The sequence below is a fragment of the Accipiter gentilis genome, chromosome 30, assembly GCF_929443795.1.
Source record: "Accipiter gentilis chromosome 30, bAccGen1.1, whole genome shotgun sequence".
Classification (NCBI taxonomy): Eukaryota; Metazoa; Chordata; class Aves; order Accipitriformes; family Accipitridae; genus Astur; species Astur gentilis.
Window position 1 is genome coordinate 4,307,156 of NC_064909.1, and position 16,653 is coordinate 4,323,808.

At 39.1% G+C, this 16,653-nt stretch overlaps 2 protein-coding genes across 4 annotated transcripts in view; one reads left to right on the plus strand and one right to left on the minus strand.

The window, feature by feature from the left end:
- Positions 1-5,140, minus strand: CRIPT (CXXC repeat containing interactor of PDZ3 domain). Of its 2 annotated transcripts, XM_049833769.1 has the most exons (5): positions 5,092-5,140; positions 4,819-4,884; positions 4,363-4,417; positions 3,610-3,713; positions 1-767 (listed from the first exon to the last, which is right to left on the minus strand). In XM_049833769.1, exons 1-5 carry the CDS (start codon positions 5,105-5,107, stop codon positions 703-705), a joined length of 306 nt encoding a protein of 101 aa, XP_049689726.1. In that variant the 5' UTR covers positions 5,108-5,140; the 3' UTR covers positions 1-702. The 2 variants fall into 2 exon arrangements, with proteins under 2 accessions (XP_049689726.1, XP_049689727.1); XM_049833770.1 differs by lacking the exon at positions 3,610-3,713.
- Positions 5,106-16,653, plus strand: part of PIGF (phosphatidylinositol glycan anchor biosynthesis class F) — a 22,577-nt gene continuing 11,029 nt past the window's right edge. Inside the window, exons 1-5 of one of the 2 annotated variants that reach the window (XM_049833760.1) lie at positions 5,106-5,227; positions 5,686-5,935; positions 7,523-7,614; positions 8,237-8,353; positions 16,208-16,316. In XM_049833760.1, the coding sequence (XP_049689717.1) occupies positions 5,106-5,227; positions 5,686-5,935; positions 7,523-7,614; positions 8,237-8,353; positions 16,208-16,316 (690 nt within the window). Of the gene's footprint in view, positions 5,228-5,252; positions 5,347-5,685; positions 5,936-7,522; positions 7,615-8,236; positions 8,354-16,207; positions 16,317-16,653 lie in introns of those variants that run through there. The other variant, XM_049833761.1, reaches the window with a different exon arrangement.

Here is a 16,653-nt window from a genome sequence, read left to right on the forward strand (position 1 = left end):
TTAGAAATTGATGCTCATTACTTTATTGCCTTGGGCAACCCGATGCCATATGTAAAGCTTCCTTAGAGGCTGACAAGGGAATAGCTAATCAGTCTTACTGCCAAAGTAAGAACTGGCAGAGTAACACACTGGATTTCAGTAGTTTAACAATTTGTGATTGAACCAACTTAGCTGTAGGCAGAAACAAAACTCAACCGGAAGATTGCATTAAAATCTGAAGAGCAACATTTAGAGGGGAGGATGTAATAGTTTGGGGTGAGAGTAATTATAAATACCTGTAAGCACAGAACTAAATGAAGATACTACTTTAATGAGGTGATACAAGCTCATATTTTGTACATCTATAAAATATTACTATCAGACAAGCAGAAGACTCGAGATACAGTAAAAGAATAAAAGTCTTAATCTCAAAGATCTGTGTTATGATAGTAACATAGTTTCAACTTATCCATTAGGATCTTCTCATTCACTTTGAACTGTATCAGTTGATTACCTTTAAATATCAGTTAACATTAGTGCTAAAACAACAAAAAGCAAATATTATGTACATTTCTAGGTAAACAATCAGGCTGTCTTCACCTCTCATCTCATTCCAAGTAAATGTATTATCTTCCAGAAACTAATATTCACAAATTATTTTAGAGAAAAATTACTGTACAAAGACACAGAAGTTAAAGTTCATAAAAAGACTAGTGAATACAATTAGACAGAAGTTTGCTTGTAGTTCTTCGTATCCAAGACCTTCTTGCCACACATTGAGCAGATACCTATAAGCACACAAAAGGTGTGTAAATTATTTTAAAATCATTAGTTTCTCTTCAAAAACATAGTTGCCATGTATCTGTAAAGATAATTTTTAAAAAATTGTTTAAATGAGCTCTCATTGACAATCCATCTGTCCATTTTCTCACCAGATATTGCAAATTCAGAAGTAATAATAAGACTCCTAATACAAATTAGTATTTGCAGCATATGTGTAATACTGCCAGTTCAAAAAAATAAACTCGATTTTGAGAGCATTATGATTCACGACACTGCCCGAAGCCTCTGTAATTTGCTGGAATGTTGGAAGAGAGCCAGGAAAGGCTCCCATCTGGCAAACAGGTAAAAATGGTGTATTATTAAACTTCCTAAGTCCTGTAGCCAAACTGAGGCCCAAGATGGACAGAAAGTAGCTAGGCTAAGAAAACAGTCACCAACAAACTGACTGCTAAATGGAAGTTTAACAGGTAGGGAGCTTCAGATAATGGATAGAGTTGAGAAGAATACAGTTTCATAGAATTGAGCTATTTATAGAGGAGTAGAAGTGAGAAACATTGGACACCAAGAATACTTGAGAGGTGAAGATGACCACTGATGTCCCAGAGGACTTTGACCTAAACTGAAAGAGTGGCAAGTCAGAAGAGTAGAGCAGCAAAAAGTACCCAAGTTCAGCAGAGGCAGAGGTGGTGGTTGTCTCAATGTTTCCCTCTTCTAAAGCAGAAAGGTGCTAAATCTTTTGTCTGGTAGGGCCACATCTCATTTTACAAGACCATTCATCAGCAGACAAAAAAATAAAATCAAGTAGCAACTCTTCCTGTTAACTCTCTGAAAATCCTGTGCTTTCACATATTGACAGCATGTGACTGGACACAAATTTAAAAGTCCATTAGAAAAGAGAACAGCAGGGAACGTGTCACATGATTTACTTTGGAGAGCAAAATCCAGCCCACAGGCTGTTCACTTCAGGTCTAAATTGACGAGTAATTATCTTTAGATTGCCTCTCAATTTCAGTGATATGCAACAGTTAGAAGCACTAAGCCATATGACTGCATTTGGCTCAAGAAACATGCCACAACCATGTCTTTGATGGTCAGAACTAGAATCTAAAGCACTTAAAGTTCTGAACTTTGTGAAGAAACCAGATTCAGCCTGGAAGGATACACAAGCAGACAAAGATGAAATCCTGAAGCCCACTCAAATCAGCCATAAGTTTGAGAAAGGGAACAAGGTTCTACCATATGGGATTCAGGCAGCCATCTGGTCAGCATCTAGCAACTAGAAAAGGCAACTCTCCTACAGCAGGCTGCTAAACCACTGACTCAGTGACACAGTGCACATTTAAAGAACAATTAAAAGTAATTTCATAAACAAAACTTACTACTGGTTAGCTGTAGCTCTACATCTAGCAATTGGCTCACCCCATGTCTGTGTGCTATGTGGGTTCCTTGGTATTAGTAATAGAACTTGAGTGTGTGTTGCTTTTTTGCCCCCCTCCAGGAATTACAAGTTTGAGCCCTTTTGCTTACCTACTCAAAATCACAAGACTAGTAAAAGTTTTCTATCCTTAAGGCTCTCCATCAAATTTGCTTGAAATTCATTCTTCTTCCCTCAGGAATTTTTGAACAGTTTTTAACAATACTGAAGACTTATTATGAATATAGGAGATAGAAAGCTTCCAGGTATAAGCAGAATTTCAGTGCAGTCATTCATACATAAGTAAAAAAAGGTTTTATATATTATGTACTGCACAGTGCAGTATCTTGCTTTCTAGGGATGATGAGTATATTATTCTTTTTCATTTTTGCCTTAAGCCAAGCTTGACTTACAATGCATCAAGCATGTTCCCAACTGGACCAGAGACTCCTTTCAGAGAAGTTAACCTTTCAATGGCTTATGTTAAGCCACTGAATGCATAAGAATACATGCAGGCACAAAGACAACCATAAGCATGATTTGCCTTCAGACATACTTTCTTAATTGCTTTTATTTATTTTTTTCTCTTTGCCTTTTATTGCCCATGTATTCTACTTTTGTTAAGCTAGCCTATCACTGTACCAAGATCAGAAGTTGGATTTTTGGTCGTTTTGTGGGTTTTGGGGGAGGGTGGATAGGTCTGGGGTGTTTGTTTTGTGGTTTGGCGGGGTGGGGTGTGGTTTTTTGGGTGGGTGGTTCTATTGCTGGTTTTTAAGAGCACTATTTAGATTTAGCTATTACAAGAAGGGGAGAGGGGAGAAGGGAGTAGAAAAGGGACTGCAACAAGTAACTGTATTTTACAAAACCTGATTTTTTTTAGAACTAATAAAAATCAGAAAAACTGCTAGATGACAGTTTTCTATGCAATTTCCAAGACTAAGCTTACAGTTATTCTTCCAATTATACTGCTTTAGATACCAGTAACATTCTAAAAGAAGCAGAATCATAGAATAAATTAGGTTGGAAAGGATCTCCAGCAGTCACTAGTCCTGCCCCTGCCCCACTCAAAACATGGCCAACTTGGATGAGGCTGGGTCAGGGCTTTTCAAGTCAAGCTCTGAATACCTCCTGTAGAGATTCCATAACCTCTGTGGGTCCCTGTTATTACAATATTTGACCACCCTCATAGTGAAAACTGCTTTCCTTGTATGTAATTAGAATTTTCCATATTCTAACCCACATTGTCTCTTCTTCTATTACTGTGCACCTCAGAAGGGTCTGACTCCATCTTTTCTATGCCTTTCTATTAGTAATTGAAGATAGCAATTAAATCACATCTTACCCTTCTCTTTGTAAGGCAAAACAAACTCAAGAGTTACTTGCTCTCTAATTTCAAACCAAACTGGGGTAATTTGCCACTCAGTGAAATTCACCTTTTTTATAGGCACATCCTTGACAATAGTGAGACCCTGGCTGATGGACAGAACTCTTACAAATCCGACATATTGCAAATTTGTTCTTTCCATAAGGATCGAACCTGGGAAAAAGCAGAAGTATTTTATTTATACACCTTGAAATAAAGTATTTCCTCTACCTCATCCTAAAATGTCTAACCCAGAGTGTACAGACAAAAACTATAATTTAGAAAAGGGACATACAAGGATTATTTCTAATAGGCTGCACAAAGTCTACAGAAAAACTCTCACTTTCGCCATTAAGAGAGATTTCTTGCATTACGGACAAAAACTTAACAAAAGCAGAACTAAAAATGTGTCTTTTTATTAAGGTACTGGGCTATTTTGAACTTAAACACCTTCCAGCAGCACCTTGCCCCCTTGCATAATAAAATGTCTCCTGGACATTAAGGAAAAGCAATCTTAGCAGAGAAAATAAGCCTTCCCGGCTTCTTTCCTAACAAAAGCATCAAACTGTAGCAACTTCACTAAGAACTACAGTAAGATAGTTGCCCAGACTCTATGATTCAGCAGAAAGTACCCATGATATATGTATGGACATACCTTTACCAACAAATCAAATATCACAATCCCCACAAATTTTAAAAAAAAAAAAAAAAAAAAAAAAAAAGAAGTATTTTGGACAAGTTTTGAACAGTTACCCACATATGCAGGAAACAGGCCTCGGTTACAGCAAATTTTTTTTAGCCAAAATCAGTATTAAATACTAACCGTGCCTTCTTTGAGGTCAATGCCTTGTTTTCATTTAACTTGCGGCCACCACTTTCTACGAAAAGAATAAAACCATAAACCAATAAATTTCCCAGTTCCAAACATACTTAAAAAACCTTGGTTTACAGGTTTTACACATGTGCAAATGAAGCCATAAAAAGAGGTAAAACATGTAAGACAGCATTAATGCACAGGACAGCAGGATTCCTTCTACTGTGCTCTGTTTGTGTATTGTCATTCCATACAAGGAGAAAAAAACCAGACAAGCTGAACACTGAAAAGCTCAGGACAAATACATTCCCAATACATTAAATTAGCATAGAAAGAAAACTACAGCAATTAAAAATTATCCTGATTAACTCTCACAAATTTTAGCCTTAAGATTGTCAGATAGCTCAGGTGTCCAACTGGCTTTAAGATACCTGAAAAACAAGCGTTAGACCTCCCCAAAATTACCTGTAGTGTTTCTTGCACCATCTTTCCACGTATCGGGAGTGATTACCGTACCGAGTTTCTTCTCACCTACGTAAGGAAACATTACGAAGGAAAAAAATTAAAACCATACTGCATTAACACCCGCAACAATCGCTGCCTGCGGGAGAATGACAGCTCGCACACAGACATTCCCAGAACCGCCACCTACAGCCCAGGACACCAGAGAGCAGGAACCGGCGGCTTGGGCAGGGTCCCCCTACCCCGGCCCTACTCTCCCAGACCACCCCCACTCACACTTCTCGCACACCATGGCGGCCCCCACCACAACAAACTGCCGCTTCCGGCCCCGCCCCGGAACTGACCCGAGGGCGCCGCCGGTTTACGTTACCGGGTGGCGCCGCGCGGGCAGCGCGGCGGCGGCGACGCTGCGGTAAGAGGCGGCCCAGCAGCCGTACCCCACCCCCACCCCTCACGGCCTGGGACAGTTGCCGCCGAGCGAGGCCTGTCACGAGGCCGCACCTCCGCTGTCTCCCGGCTGAAGAGGGAGCGGTGAGGAGCAGCCCAGCCCGGGCGCGGCAGGGGCTGAGTCGGTTGCCTCTGTCAGGAAGGGAGCTCGGTGGCGCGAAGGGTGCCGGTGCCGGTGCGGGGCGGGCGGGCAGCCTGCCTGCCTGCTCGGTGGGAGCGCTCAGCACCTCGCCCGGCTCTCACAGCGCCGTGCTGCTGTGTCCGTGGGCTTGGGGTTGGCTTTTAAACAAGTGACGTTCTTCTGCCCCCAAATAATCACTTTTACCTCCAAACTAAGCTCGGAGTTCTGCCCTGTGTAGTGCGACGGGGAAAAACGTTGCCCTGTAGTGCTTCAGTAACGGGGTGCGACTTGCTGTCTTGCAGGTGGCCGGTTAATAGGAACACAATGAAAGAAGCAGAAGTAAGGAGGCTCTTGGCTGCCAACCTCCTCTGTGTTTTTTCAGTTATTCTGTCAGCGGTTGTTCCGGCTTCCTTCTGGGACGGATTCACAGTTTTCGGAACACACCTCGCGTGGCTGTGTATATGTTCTGTTTGTGTTAGTACCCTTAATATAATCTTGCACTTAGTCCTTAAACCAAATCTGGCTCCTAAGAGAAGTTCGTTTGCTCACAAGGTAAGACTTTTATTCTTAAATTGCTGCCAGGCAGTATGGAAGGGAAGCGAATTCTTTCACTGAAATGATCAAATGAGAAAGAGAGAAGACAATTTGCTGGTGAATTCTTGTTTTCCATGAGTGACCTGAGCGTAGCAGCTTTTGAAATAAGTTCTCCAATATTTTTGTGATGTGAAACTTTCTTTACCTGTAAATAATCTGTTCAGGTGAGTGATTCTGTGTCTTTCCTTGTCAGTATATTGTTGTTTCTAGTCCCAGTGGTTGATCTTTCAGGCAAGTTGCGTGGTGGCAAAAATTGGCAAAATCGATTAGGCACAGAACTCGTTTCATAGTCTAGGCCTGACCTTCAGCATTATGAAGAAACACTGTTCTCATGTGCAGTTATAAGTTTCCAATAACTTTAAAGGAAGAGAAGTAGTTTTTTGGATTTGAAACATAAAAGAGAGACTAGCTTATTACAATTTAAACAAAATTGGTAAATTTTAAAAAATCACATGGAAAAGTATTGAAATGGCTACATTTCCCTGAATGATGAAATATGCATACAGAAGAATCTAAATCTGGGAGAAATTTTTGTAGTTACAGTTTGTAACAGGAGCACTAAAGTTATGAATCCCAATGAAATTAAGTTTGAACAAAGCGAATTTGGAGCAGCACACAACTTGTTCAGGAGTGGGGGAATATACAGCATTTTGAAGCCAGGTGGATAGTCTTGTACTCCCACCTTGCTGAGTCAGACAAGATTTAGTGCTCTGATGTGGTGATTCTTAAACATTTAAGCAAACATACCTGAAATCTGTGTCTTTGTATGCAAAGCTTCTGTCTGGTTTTGCTGACTGAGGGGGGATGTGACATACACAAAATATTTATGGAAAACAAGTATTTTAACCATCTGTGATTTAAAAATGAAGCAGGCTTTGTGTTCTAGGTGAGATCTCATCCCAGCCTAGCATGTCAAAAAAAAGTGTTCAAGTGAAACTAAGGATTTCCATTGGTGACCTGATCAGAACAGACCTAACCAGAACTGTTTATCAAGTGGCTATACTTCTATATGACATACTGAATATCCAGAAACTGTTGTTTAAATTCAAAGAAAATTATATGTGCTTTGCAGATTTAGAGAAAGTCATGGACATTTCTCAAATGGTTTTAGAATTTAAGATGCCAAGTTCAAATGTAGTGGGGTTTTCTCATATTACATATTTTCTTGCTTTTAAATATTTTTTCACTTTCTGTGAAAGATGCCTTTTAATGAATGGATATAACACTCAGATGTAAAACAGAAATGTAAAAATATCCAATAAAATCATCTCTGTTTATCTTGTTATTTCCAGTTACATTTTTTGTATGTTTGTCTTATAATAGGGTGCATGAAAAAATTTTAGATGGAGTGTGATCATTTTTAATTAATTATTTAAAGTATTAAACAAAGGGAAAACTTTTGAAATATGCCATATTATTATCATCCTGTGCTGTAGCTGAAATTAAAGAAATGTGTTGAGTACAATGCTATTGATAAAGTATAGACTATGTATGTTACTTACCTCTTTTGAAACATTATTCTGATATTTTATTGCTCTTTTTTAGATATCCAGATTTCTAAAATGCTGTATATACTTTTTCATGTCTTGCATACTATTTCATGCGATTATTGTTCTTTATGGAGCACCTCTCATAGAGTAAGTCAGAAGACCCTATCTTTCTCTAAATATTTTAAGGGGCAGTTCTCCTTGCAGATACTCATATAAGTACTTGTGTATTTCCTGGTACATTGGAAGTTAAAGCATAAGCTCTTGGCTGGAGGAAGATGGGTGGCTGTTTTGGGGGTTTTTCTGTTTGGAGGTTTAGGTTTTTTTAGAAGCTGGCTCCTGCAATTTCTGAATATTTGGAGATAATGTTGCTTAAGGCAGTTACAAACAACTCCTTTTACTTACTAGTATTTGTGTTAAACAGGTACAAACATTTTTCTAAGTTTCATTTAGTAATTTTCCCCATAAGATTCTAAAACATGCATCTTGCATATCTTTCATCCTTTTGATATTAGTGTTTTCATTTTTAGGAATGATTAAAAAAGGAAAACAAAGGGGGGGAGGGGCACGAAGCAGCCTGATTTTTGAAAGAGATACTAAGTTACTAACAATGGCATCATGTAGTTTGGTTTCATGGTTGCTTCCACAACATCAAACTAGAAACACAAATGGAATAATGAAGTAAATATCCAAGCATTTTTTTCCTAAATCTTGGAACTCTTAGAAAATTAGTAACTACCTCACTTAACTCTGTAATATTCCTTCTTTGTAGGTCAGTGACTGAGACGTTTTTGTTTGCAGTTCTCCTGTCTACCTTTACTACTTTACAATGCTTGTGTATGCTGGGACCAAACATACAAGCATGGATACGGGTATTTAGTAAAAATGGGTAAGTTCTATTCTAAAGTTTCTGATTTTATACAGAACAGAAATGGACAGAATTGATGTAAACAATGTATCATGGAATTTTTTGTAAAGAAAGGAAAACTTCCTGAATTATGGGTGTTTTTCTTATTTGTAATTACAGGCTTATGAAAGCTTTCCTGAATGTTTTTTTAAAGACATTGATTCAGAAAACTGGCTTTTTATTTTTGATGTCCAGACACTAAATCTCATTTTGTATGTGTTTGAAGGAAGTAAAGTTTCAAACACACATTTTACGGGTGTAAAATCATTGTGCAGTTCAGTATGATGGTTGTCAAAGAGGATACCTGAGACTGAGCTGTACAGGGAGAATCTTGCACATGATCCAACAGTACCTTTATAAATACAGCTTTTAAAGTAGGAATAACAAGCCAAAACAAACACTATTTTAACAGTATTTTTAACTTGAATATAATGCTGAAAGTTATATATAATTTACTGTGGTCTTAAGTATGTAATCTTCACTCATGCTCTTTTTCAAATTTCAAAGAAAGTTGTTTTCAGTGTGAGTTTTCAAGCATTAATTTTTTTCAAGAGTATATTTAAAGTAAAATGAGCCTTTTAAACTCCTTTTCACCTCAGTGGCAGCCATTACATTAGCATGTATCAAGGATAATGTATTTTTCAGAAGCATTCTCTCTCTTCTGTCTTTTTTCACTCACTAAATAACAGGATTGTTGAAAGACTGGGGCACTGAAACATAAAGAAGCCCCCCACACACTTAAGATTTAAAAATAAGATGTTAGCATTCATTCCCTTTTAATAGTTCATAAGAGTAAAGTCTCATCTCAAAAGAAAGTGAAAAGTTGTATAATGCTGATGACCTATGGAGTTACTTTTGGTTTAAACTTCTGTAGAAGAGGACAAAAGTAGACTTTTTATGGTAGTTTCAGGTATTGACTTTTGGTTTATCTCAGTTCTCAGCTTACTGAAAAATATCTTGAATCCTTTTCAAGTCAGTAATGCTTGTTTTTTTATTTTCAATGGAAGGGCTGAATAGACTTTAATAAAAGCATGGAGTTGTTTAGTCAAAACAAATCATTGCTGATTCACTTAGTCATCTTTGGAGGTTTTGCAACTGGAAATAGTTGAATTGAAGTAACAGATGTTTGACAACAGTCTGTCTTTGTGCCAGGTTAGATTTTGAGTGCCTGTCAATTTTGTTCTTTCCTAGTCTGCATCTTGATGTTATTTCAGCACAATTATTGCATAGGAAACAGAGCTGTCTTGTTTTGACATTTTTGCTGTGACAACTTGCACATACTTGTTATTAGTGAGCCATATGACGTTATCTGAATAAAATGTCTATTTAATAATGATGTTTATTCAGACTAGCCTTTGAATGAAAATAGACTACAAAGAAATATGTAGCAAATTTTTTATGGACTGTAGCAAGCTGCTCTTTTAAAAACAATCCCATGATTTCTCAGTTGACCTCACGAATGAGTTGGAATGTATTGTGTTTAGGCGTGAGCTGAGTGTAGACATGATGTATTAAAAGGTCTCTAACTTAACCATGTGGAATGAGGTGGGTCTGGTTGAATGGAGGAAAAGGATGGTTAGGTAAGATCAATACAGCTGTTTGCCTTGAAAGAAGAGTTTAGCAAATTGAATTGCACTGGAACAGCAAGCTGGAAGGTCTGATTAAGTGTACAGCTTAGTATGTGTTGTGTTTGAACTCCAGCCAGCAACTAAGCACCACACAGCTGCTCACTCACTTCCCCCCCACCCAGTGGGATGGAGGAGAGAATTGGGGGGAAGAAAAACCAAAAAGGTAAAACTCGTGGGTTGAGGTAAGAACAGTTTAATAGAACAGAAAGGAAGAAACTAATAATGATAATAAAAATAAAAAAATTAATAAAATAATAATAATAATAAAAGGATTGGAATATACAAAACAAGTGATGCACAATGCAATTGCTCACCACCTGCTGACCGATGCCCAGATAGTTCCTGAGCAGCGATCCCCCCCACCCCCCAGGCCAACTCCTCCCAGTTTGTATGCTGGGCATGACATCACATGGTATGGAATACCCCTTTGGCCAGTTTGGGTCAGCTGTCCTGGCTGTGTCCCCTCCCAAATTCTTGTGCCCCTCCAGCCTTCTTGCTGGCTGGGCAGGAGAAGCTGAAAAGTCCTTGACTTAGTCTAAACACTACTTGGCAACAACTAAAACTATCAGTGTTACCAACAGTCTTCTCATACAGAATCCAACACATAACACTATACCAGCTGCTAGGAAGAAAATTAACTCTATCCCAGCCAAAACCAAGACAGTATGAAAAAAGAATGTGTTTTAAAAATATCTGAATACAATTTAGCATTTATTTTTGTTACTCTTACTTGCCTGTGCAATATTTATGAGATCAAAATGTGCTTGTGCTATTGTCTTTGCAGAAAGACAGAAAAAGACATCTAGAAAGTTTATTTTGACATACCAAGTCTAAATAAGTAACAGATATTAATTGCCTAGCTATTGCTCTGGATAGCTCTCTGCTATGTTTTAGGTGATCTAGTATGAAAATACTGATGTATGTAATGTCTTTTCATAGGACCATTCATAAAGTTACATTCATGTATCTTGCATGTAATCTATTGCATCACAATAGCTATGGTACAACTGAGTCAGTCTGACTTAAATATTTTGGGTATAAACTTGCAAAGTGCTTATTTTTTCTGCAGAGATGGTTAGCTTTCTCTGTTTCTACTTGCAGCACTTGGAAGTGCAGTCACTGCTATTAAAATCACTTCTAATAAGGTTACTACAAGATCAGTCATTAAGTGCCCATGCCTCTAGGAGGTGGATTATATGTGCTGTCTCATGACAATATGTAACCTGTGACACTGCAGGTTTAATGTTTATATTATAAAGTTTGGGTTGTTGGTGGGGTGGAGGGGAGGTGTTATTTGGCTGGGGTGGGTTTTTTTATATACATGAAACAATTGCATGAAAAACAGTTGCAGCTTAGAAAATTGCACATGCTCCACGTTTTCAAACTGAGTACACTTTTGAATTGGAAATGTTGATTTGATAGACTAAATAGATTTCTTTTTTTTTAATTACTTTATATAAAGAAATTTGAACAATTTGTTCTTACCCACTTATTTATACTCTGTGTACACATAGAATGTGTGAGGAAAGTACGTTTGTGTATTCTACATCATAAAAACTTCAATTCTAACTAGGCTGTAAATAGGGCTCTTTTCACTAATTCTGCATTTGGGAAAGGGTAGGACCATGCCAGCTATTTCTGGATGCCGTATTCTGACATCTAGTGTTGTGACCAATGTCGTGACACTGATCATATGCTATCATGTGCTGCTGTAAGCTGACAGTGGGAAATAAAAGCTACAGAAAGGGTTATCGGCACTAATGGAAGCAGGTGACTATTCTTTAAATGGCTTTTCAGTAGTTGTTGGCTGAAAAAGCCTCCTGCATAAAAGCCTTTAAGAAATCAGCTTTCAATTGCTGATTTTGTTATTGCTCCTTTTAGAGACTTATTTCAAATCACTAGTCTGAGTAATTGTGTTGAAATTTCTGGTATAATAGCAATTATAAGATGTCATCTGGATGGGAAATAGATTTATTTGGAGCTTGCCAAAATCTAGTATAAAAACATAACTTTAGGGCTCCTTCCAGTTTTCATTTCACCTATGTTATCACTTGTTTGTGAACTGCAAACTCATACAGTCTTGGAAACATCCTTTGTAAAGGTAGGCATCATCAAATGCTAAGTGCTGCTGCAGCCCAAAATTCCAGATCTTGTCTATTCAGGAGTTATCTTGGTAAATTCTTTTATGTTAGCTAACCTCTTAATTCAAACATTATTTAAAACAGCACTTAATGTATTATATTATTTAGAGGGGTTAAATAATTACTTTAGGCTTTAAAAGGCCTTTGTGCCACTAGTGATCATTTATTATCTTAAGTATTGCTAGTTTTGCCTGCAAAATGATCTTAGTTGTAGTTCATTCATAGTTAAAAAATAAAGAAACCTATAAAACTCAAAGTTTATAAATGTTGCTGCAGTTGTTAGCCTTGTGCAAATGCGGGTTTTATGTGATGGGTTAGTGGGTTAAAGAATACCTGCAAAAATCCTGATAGGTGACATGCCACAAAGAAAAGAGAATAACCAAAGCATAGGTCCTTCAGGATAACGTTGGAGGACAAGTCAGGTTGTATTTGAGTAGCCAGTGTCTATGCTGCAGAGCAGTTGAATTAGCAGCCCAAATGGTTGACAAACTACCAATGGCTGTTCTGCACTTGGGCACTGTGCCTTGCTAATTCTGTTGTTTTACTTTTGGACTCAGTCTGATATGTCCATATGGTGCAGCAATGTGCATGTAGATTTACCAGGTAAGATGTCTTGTGGGGTATAAATGTACCTCAGTCAGTCTTCAGTGTATTCTGCTGCCTCTTTCACTGCTTTAAGGCTGCAGTGAATGTTCTCTTCCCCATGCTGTGTAACAGCTCTCCACTCAGTTATTCAGCTTCTGAAAATAATTTAGAAGAATTTTGTATGTGCAGACTCCTAAACAGTTTTATAGTTAAATCAGGACCTTTCCCTTTAAAAAAAAATCTCAAGCTAGTAGGATTGTGAATTGAAATGGAGTGTTTTAAGTTAAAGGGATGTGGTTATTGTAGAAGAAACAGTTCTGCTCAAAATGTCAACCTTGCACATAAATACTATAATCTGTATGACCTTTATTTTGCAAACAATGAAAAAAATGTTTGCTTTACACTTGTAAGCCATTCGGTCAATAGCAAATGCAGCAATGAGTTAAGTGTACTCAGAAGTAAAGTCAGAAATTTTAGACTCTTCCACACAAGGTGTAGGGTTAAAGCTTTCATGTCGTGCAACCTAAACAGCACACGTGAAGTTCAGAGTTTACTATCCATCTAGTCTTCTAGCCATTAAAATGCACACCTTTTTTCTTCTGTTAGCTAAAGCTAGGTTTGCGTTTATAATCCGAGATGTAGCAAACTTAGGATTCAGATCTCTTGCCTTACTGATTTGGAGCAGGGATTTCAGCTTGGCTCTCGTATCTCAGAACTGTGCCCTGCTGTGTTCTGAACTTCTGCTGATCTTTTTTCTTAATTGGTACCAAGTACTCGGGCAACTTGGGAGCAGTACAGGGATCTTGTTAGATCATACAGAGAGGAAATTAGAAAGGCAAAAGCTCAGCTAGAAGTCAATCTGGCCACTAGTGTAAGGGACCACAAAAAATGTTTTTACAAATATGTTAACAGTAAAAATAATCCCAAGGAGAATATTGATCCTTTAATGGATACAGAAGGGAACATTGCCACCAGAGATGAGGAAAAGGCTGAGGTACTTAATGCCTTCTTTGTCTCAGTCTTTAATAGGGAGACTAGTTATCCTCAGGTTACTCTGCCCTCTGAGCTGGAAGGCAAGGATGAAGAGCAGAATATACTTCCCTTAATCCAGGAGGAAACAGTTAGTGACCTACTACGCCATCTGGACACTCACACATCTATGGGACCCAATGGGATCCATCCAAAAGTACTGAGGGAACTGGCAGAGGTGCTTATCAAGCCACTCTCTATCATCTATCAGTGATCCTGGTCAACAGGGGATGTCTCAGAGGACAGGAGGCTTGCCAATGTGACTCCCATTTACAAGAAGGGTCGGAGGGAGGATCCGGGGAACTACAGGCCTGTCAGCCTGACCTCGGTACCGGGTAAGATTATGGAATGGTTTGTCCTGAGAGCACTCACATGACATATGCAGGACAACCAGGGGATCAGGCCCAGTCAGCATGGGTTTACGAAAGGCAGGTCCTGCTTGACCAACCTGATCTCCTTCTATGACCAGGTGACCTGCCTAGTGGATGAGGGAAAGGCTGTGGATGTTATCTTACCTTGACTTCAGGAAGGCCTTTGACACTGTCTCTCATCATGGCATACTCCTTGAGAAGCTGGCGTCTCATGGCTCGGACAAGTGTACTCTTCACTGGGTGAAAAACTGGCTGGCTGGCTGAGCCCAGAGGGTTGTGGTGAATGCGGTGAAATCCAGTTGGTGGCGGGTCACAAGTAGTGTTCCTCAGGGCTCACTACTGGGGCCAGTTCTGTTTAATATCTTTATCAATGATCTGGATGAGGGGATTGAGTGCACCCTCAGCAAGTTTGCAGATGACACCAACTTGGGAGGCAGAGTTGATCTGCTTGAGGGTAGGAAGGCTCTACAGAGAGATCTGGACAGGCTGGATTGATGGGCCGAGGCCAAGTGTATGAGGTTCAGCAAGGCCAAGTGCCGGGTCCTGCACTTGGGTGACAGCAACCCCATGCAGCACTACAGGCTTGGAGAAGAGTGGCTGGAAAGCTGCCCAGCAGAGAAAGACCTGGCGGTGCTGGTTAACAGCCGGCTGCATATGAGCCAGCAGTGTGCCCAGGTGGCCAATGGCATCCTGGCCAGTATCAAATAGTGTGGCCAGCAGGAGCAGGGAGGTGATTGTTCCCCTGTACTTGGCACTGGTGAGGCCGTACCTCAAGTTCTGTGTTCAGTTTTGGGCCCCTCACTACGGAAAAGACATTGAGGTGCTGGAGTGTGTCCAGAGAAGAGCAACCAAGTTGGTGAGGGGCCTGGAGCACAGGTCTTATGAGGAACAGCTGAGGAACTGGGGCTGTTTAGCCTGGAGAAGAGGAGGCTGAGTGGAGACTTTATCGCTCTCTACAACTGCCTGAAGGGGGGTTGTAGTGAGGTGGGTGCTGGTCTCTTCTGTCAGGTGGCTGGAGATAGGACGAGAGGAAATGGCATCAAGTTGCGGCAGGGAAGGTTTAAGTTGGATATTAGGAAAAATTTCTTTACTGAGAGGGTTGTCAGACATTGGAACAGGCTGCCCAGGGAAGTGGTTGAGTTACCATCCCTGGAGGTATTCAAAAAGCGCATAGACAAGGTACTCCAGAACATGGTTTAGTGGGCATGGTTGATGGTTGGACTCGATGACCTTCAAGGTCTTTTCCAACCTAAATGATTCTATGATTCTACTCAAATGATCATGTCTTGAGAAAAGCAAAAGCAATCACTTGGTAGACTGATGATAGGCAGTAAGTGCTTATCTATTAAATAGAAATCCAAGTGTTAAAAAACTTTTGAAGTCAGTAGTGGTAGAAGGCTATAAGCTGAGAACTGAAGTCATTAACATCTCTTATGATACGATATGTGCCATGATTGAAAATGCAAGAGTTCTTTAGCGTGCAATAAATTTATTGGGCAGCCAGCATACTTGAACTTGGATGCAATATTGCTGAAGTGCTGCAACATGCAGGTTGCATTTTTTTTATTTGCAGTGTTTCTTTTCAGTTGATGGAAACTTGCTTTGGAATATTCACACAGTGGACTTCTATTTTAAATTTCAAATTGTTGTAGTTGTCAAATAATAACATGTCTATATCATAGAGTACTTCATGACTGTGCTTTTCTGTACAATCCCAAGCTACCCTTTCATGTCTGCTTCTCCCTGCAATGCACACAATACCATTGTGATGTTTTCATTTGCTCAGTCAGTGTTTCAAGCTCAATAGGAGTATTTCCAGTTAAAATCAATTAGCTTTTGCAGTAAACATCTCAAGGGGGAAAAAAATCTCCTGAATGTGTAGTATAGAAGGATTGTGATTATAGCTAAAATATGCAACTTACATTTTACGTAGTTTGTATCTTTTAGGAGAAACCTGCATGCTATTTATCAAATATATGGATTTTTATGTGTTTGTAGTCTCAAAAATCTTGGGAGAAATCAGATCTAACATTCTGACATGATAATTTCTGCTCTTGAAATCTTGTAACACTGTTTTTGCAGAGCTACGTCCATCTGGGAAAGCAGTCTACAGATTACTACCATGTGCAGTATACTTGGAGCTTGGTTTGGAGCATTTCCTATTCCTCTTGATTGGGATCGGCCTTGGCAGGTTAGTATGTACACCTTTATTATAAATATAAAAATATTAATTTTCTGGATATGCACATCACACAAAATTGCTCTGAAACTGTACAGGTATATTGGACTTACTCATAAGCTGTTCCTACAGGGTTATGCCAGACATTTAAGAAGTCATTGGAAGCATCTGTGCTTACAGTGTAAGGATGTAAAATGCAAAATTTTTACCTCCATTTTTGATAGGTTCTTTGTTACAGATTTATGAGTGTCTGTTGCATGCAAATTTTATCATGAAATAGAGCTGTAAGTATTTTGATAAGAAGAAGCTAGACAAGCAGGAGGAGAAATCTGAAATGATGAAGATGGCT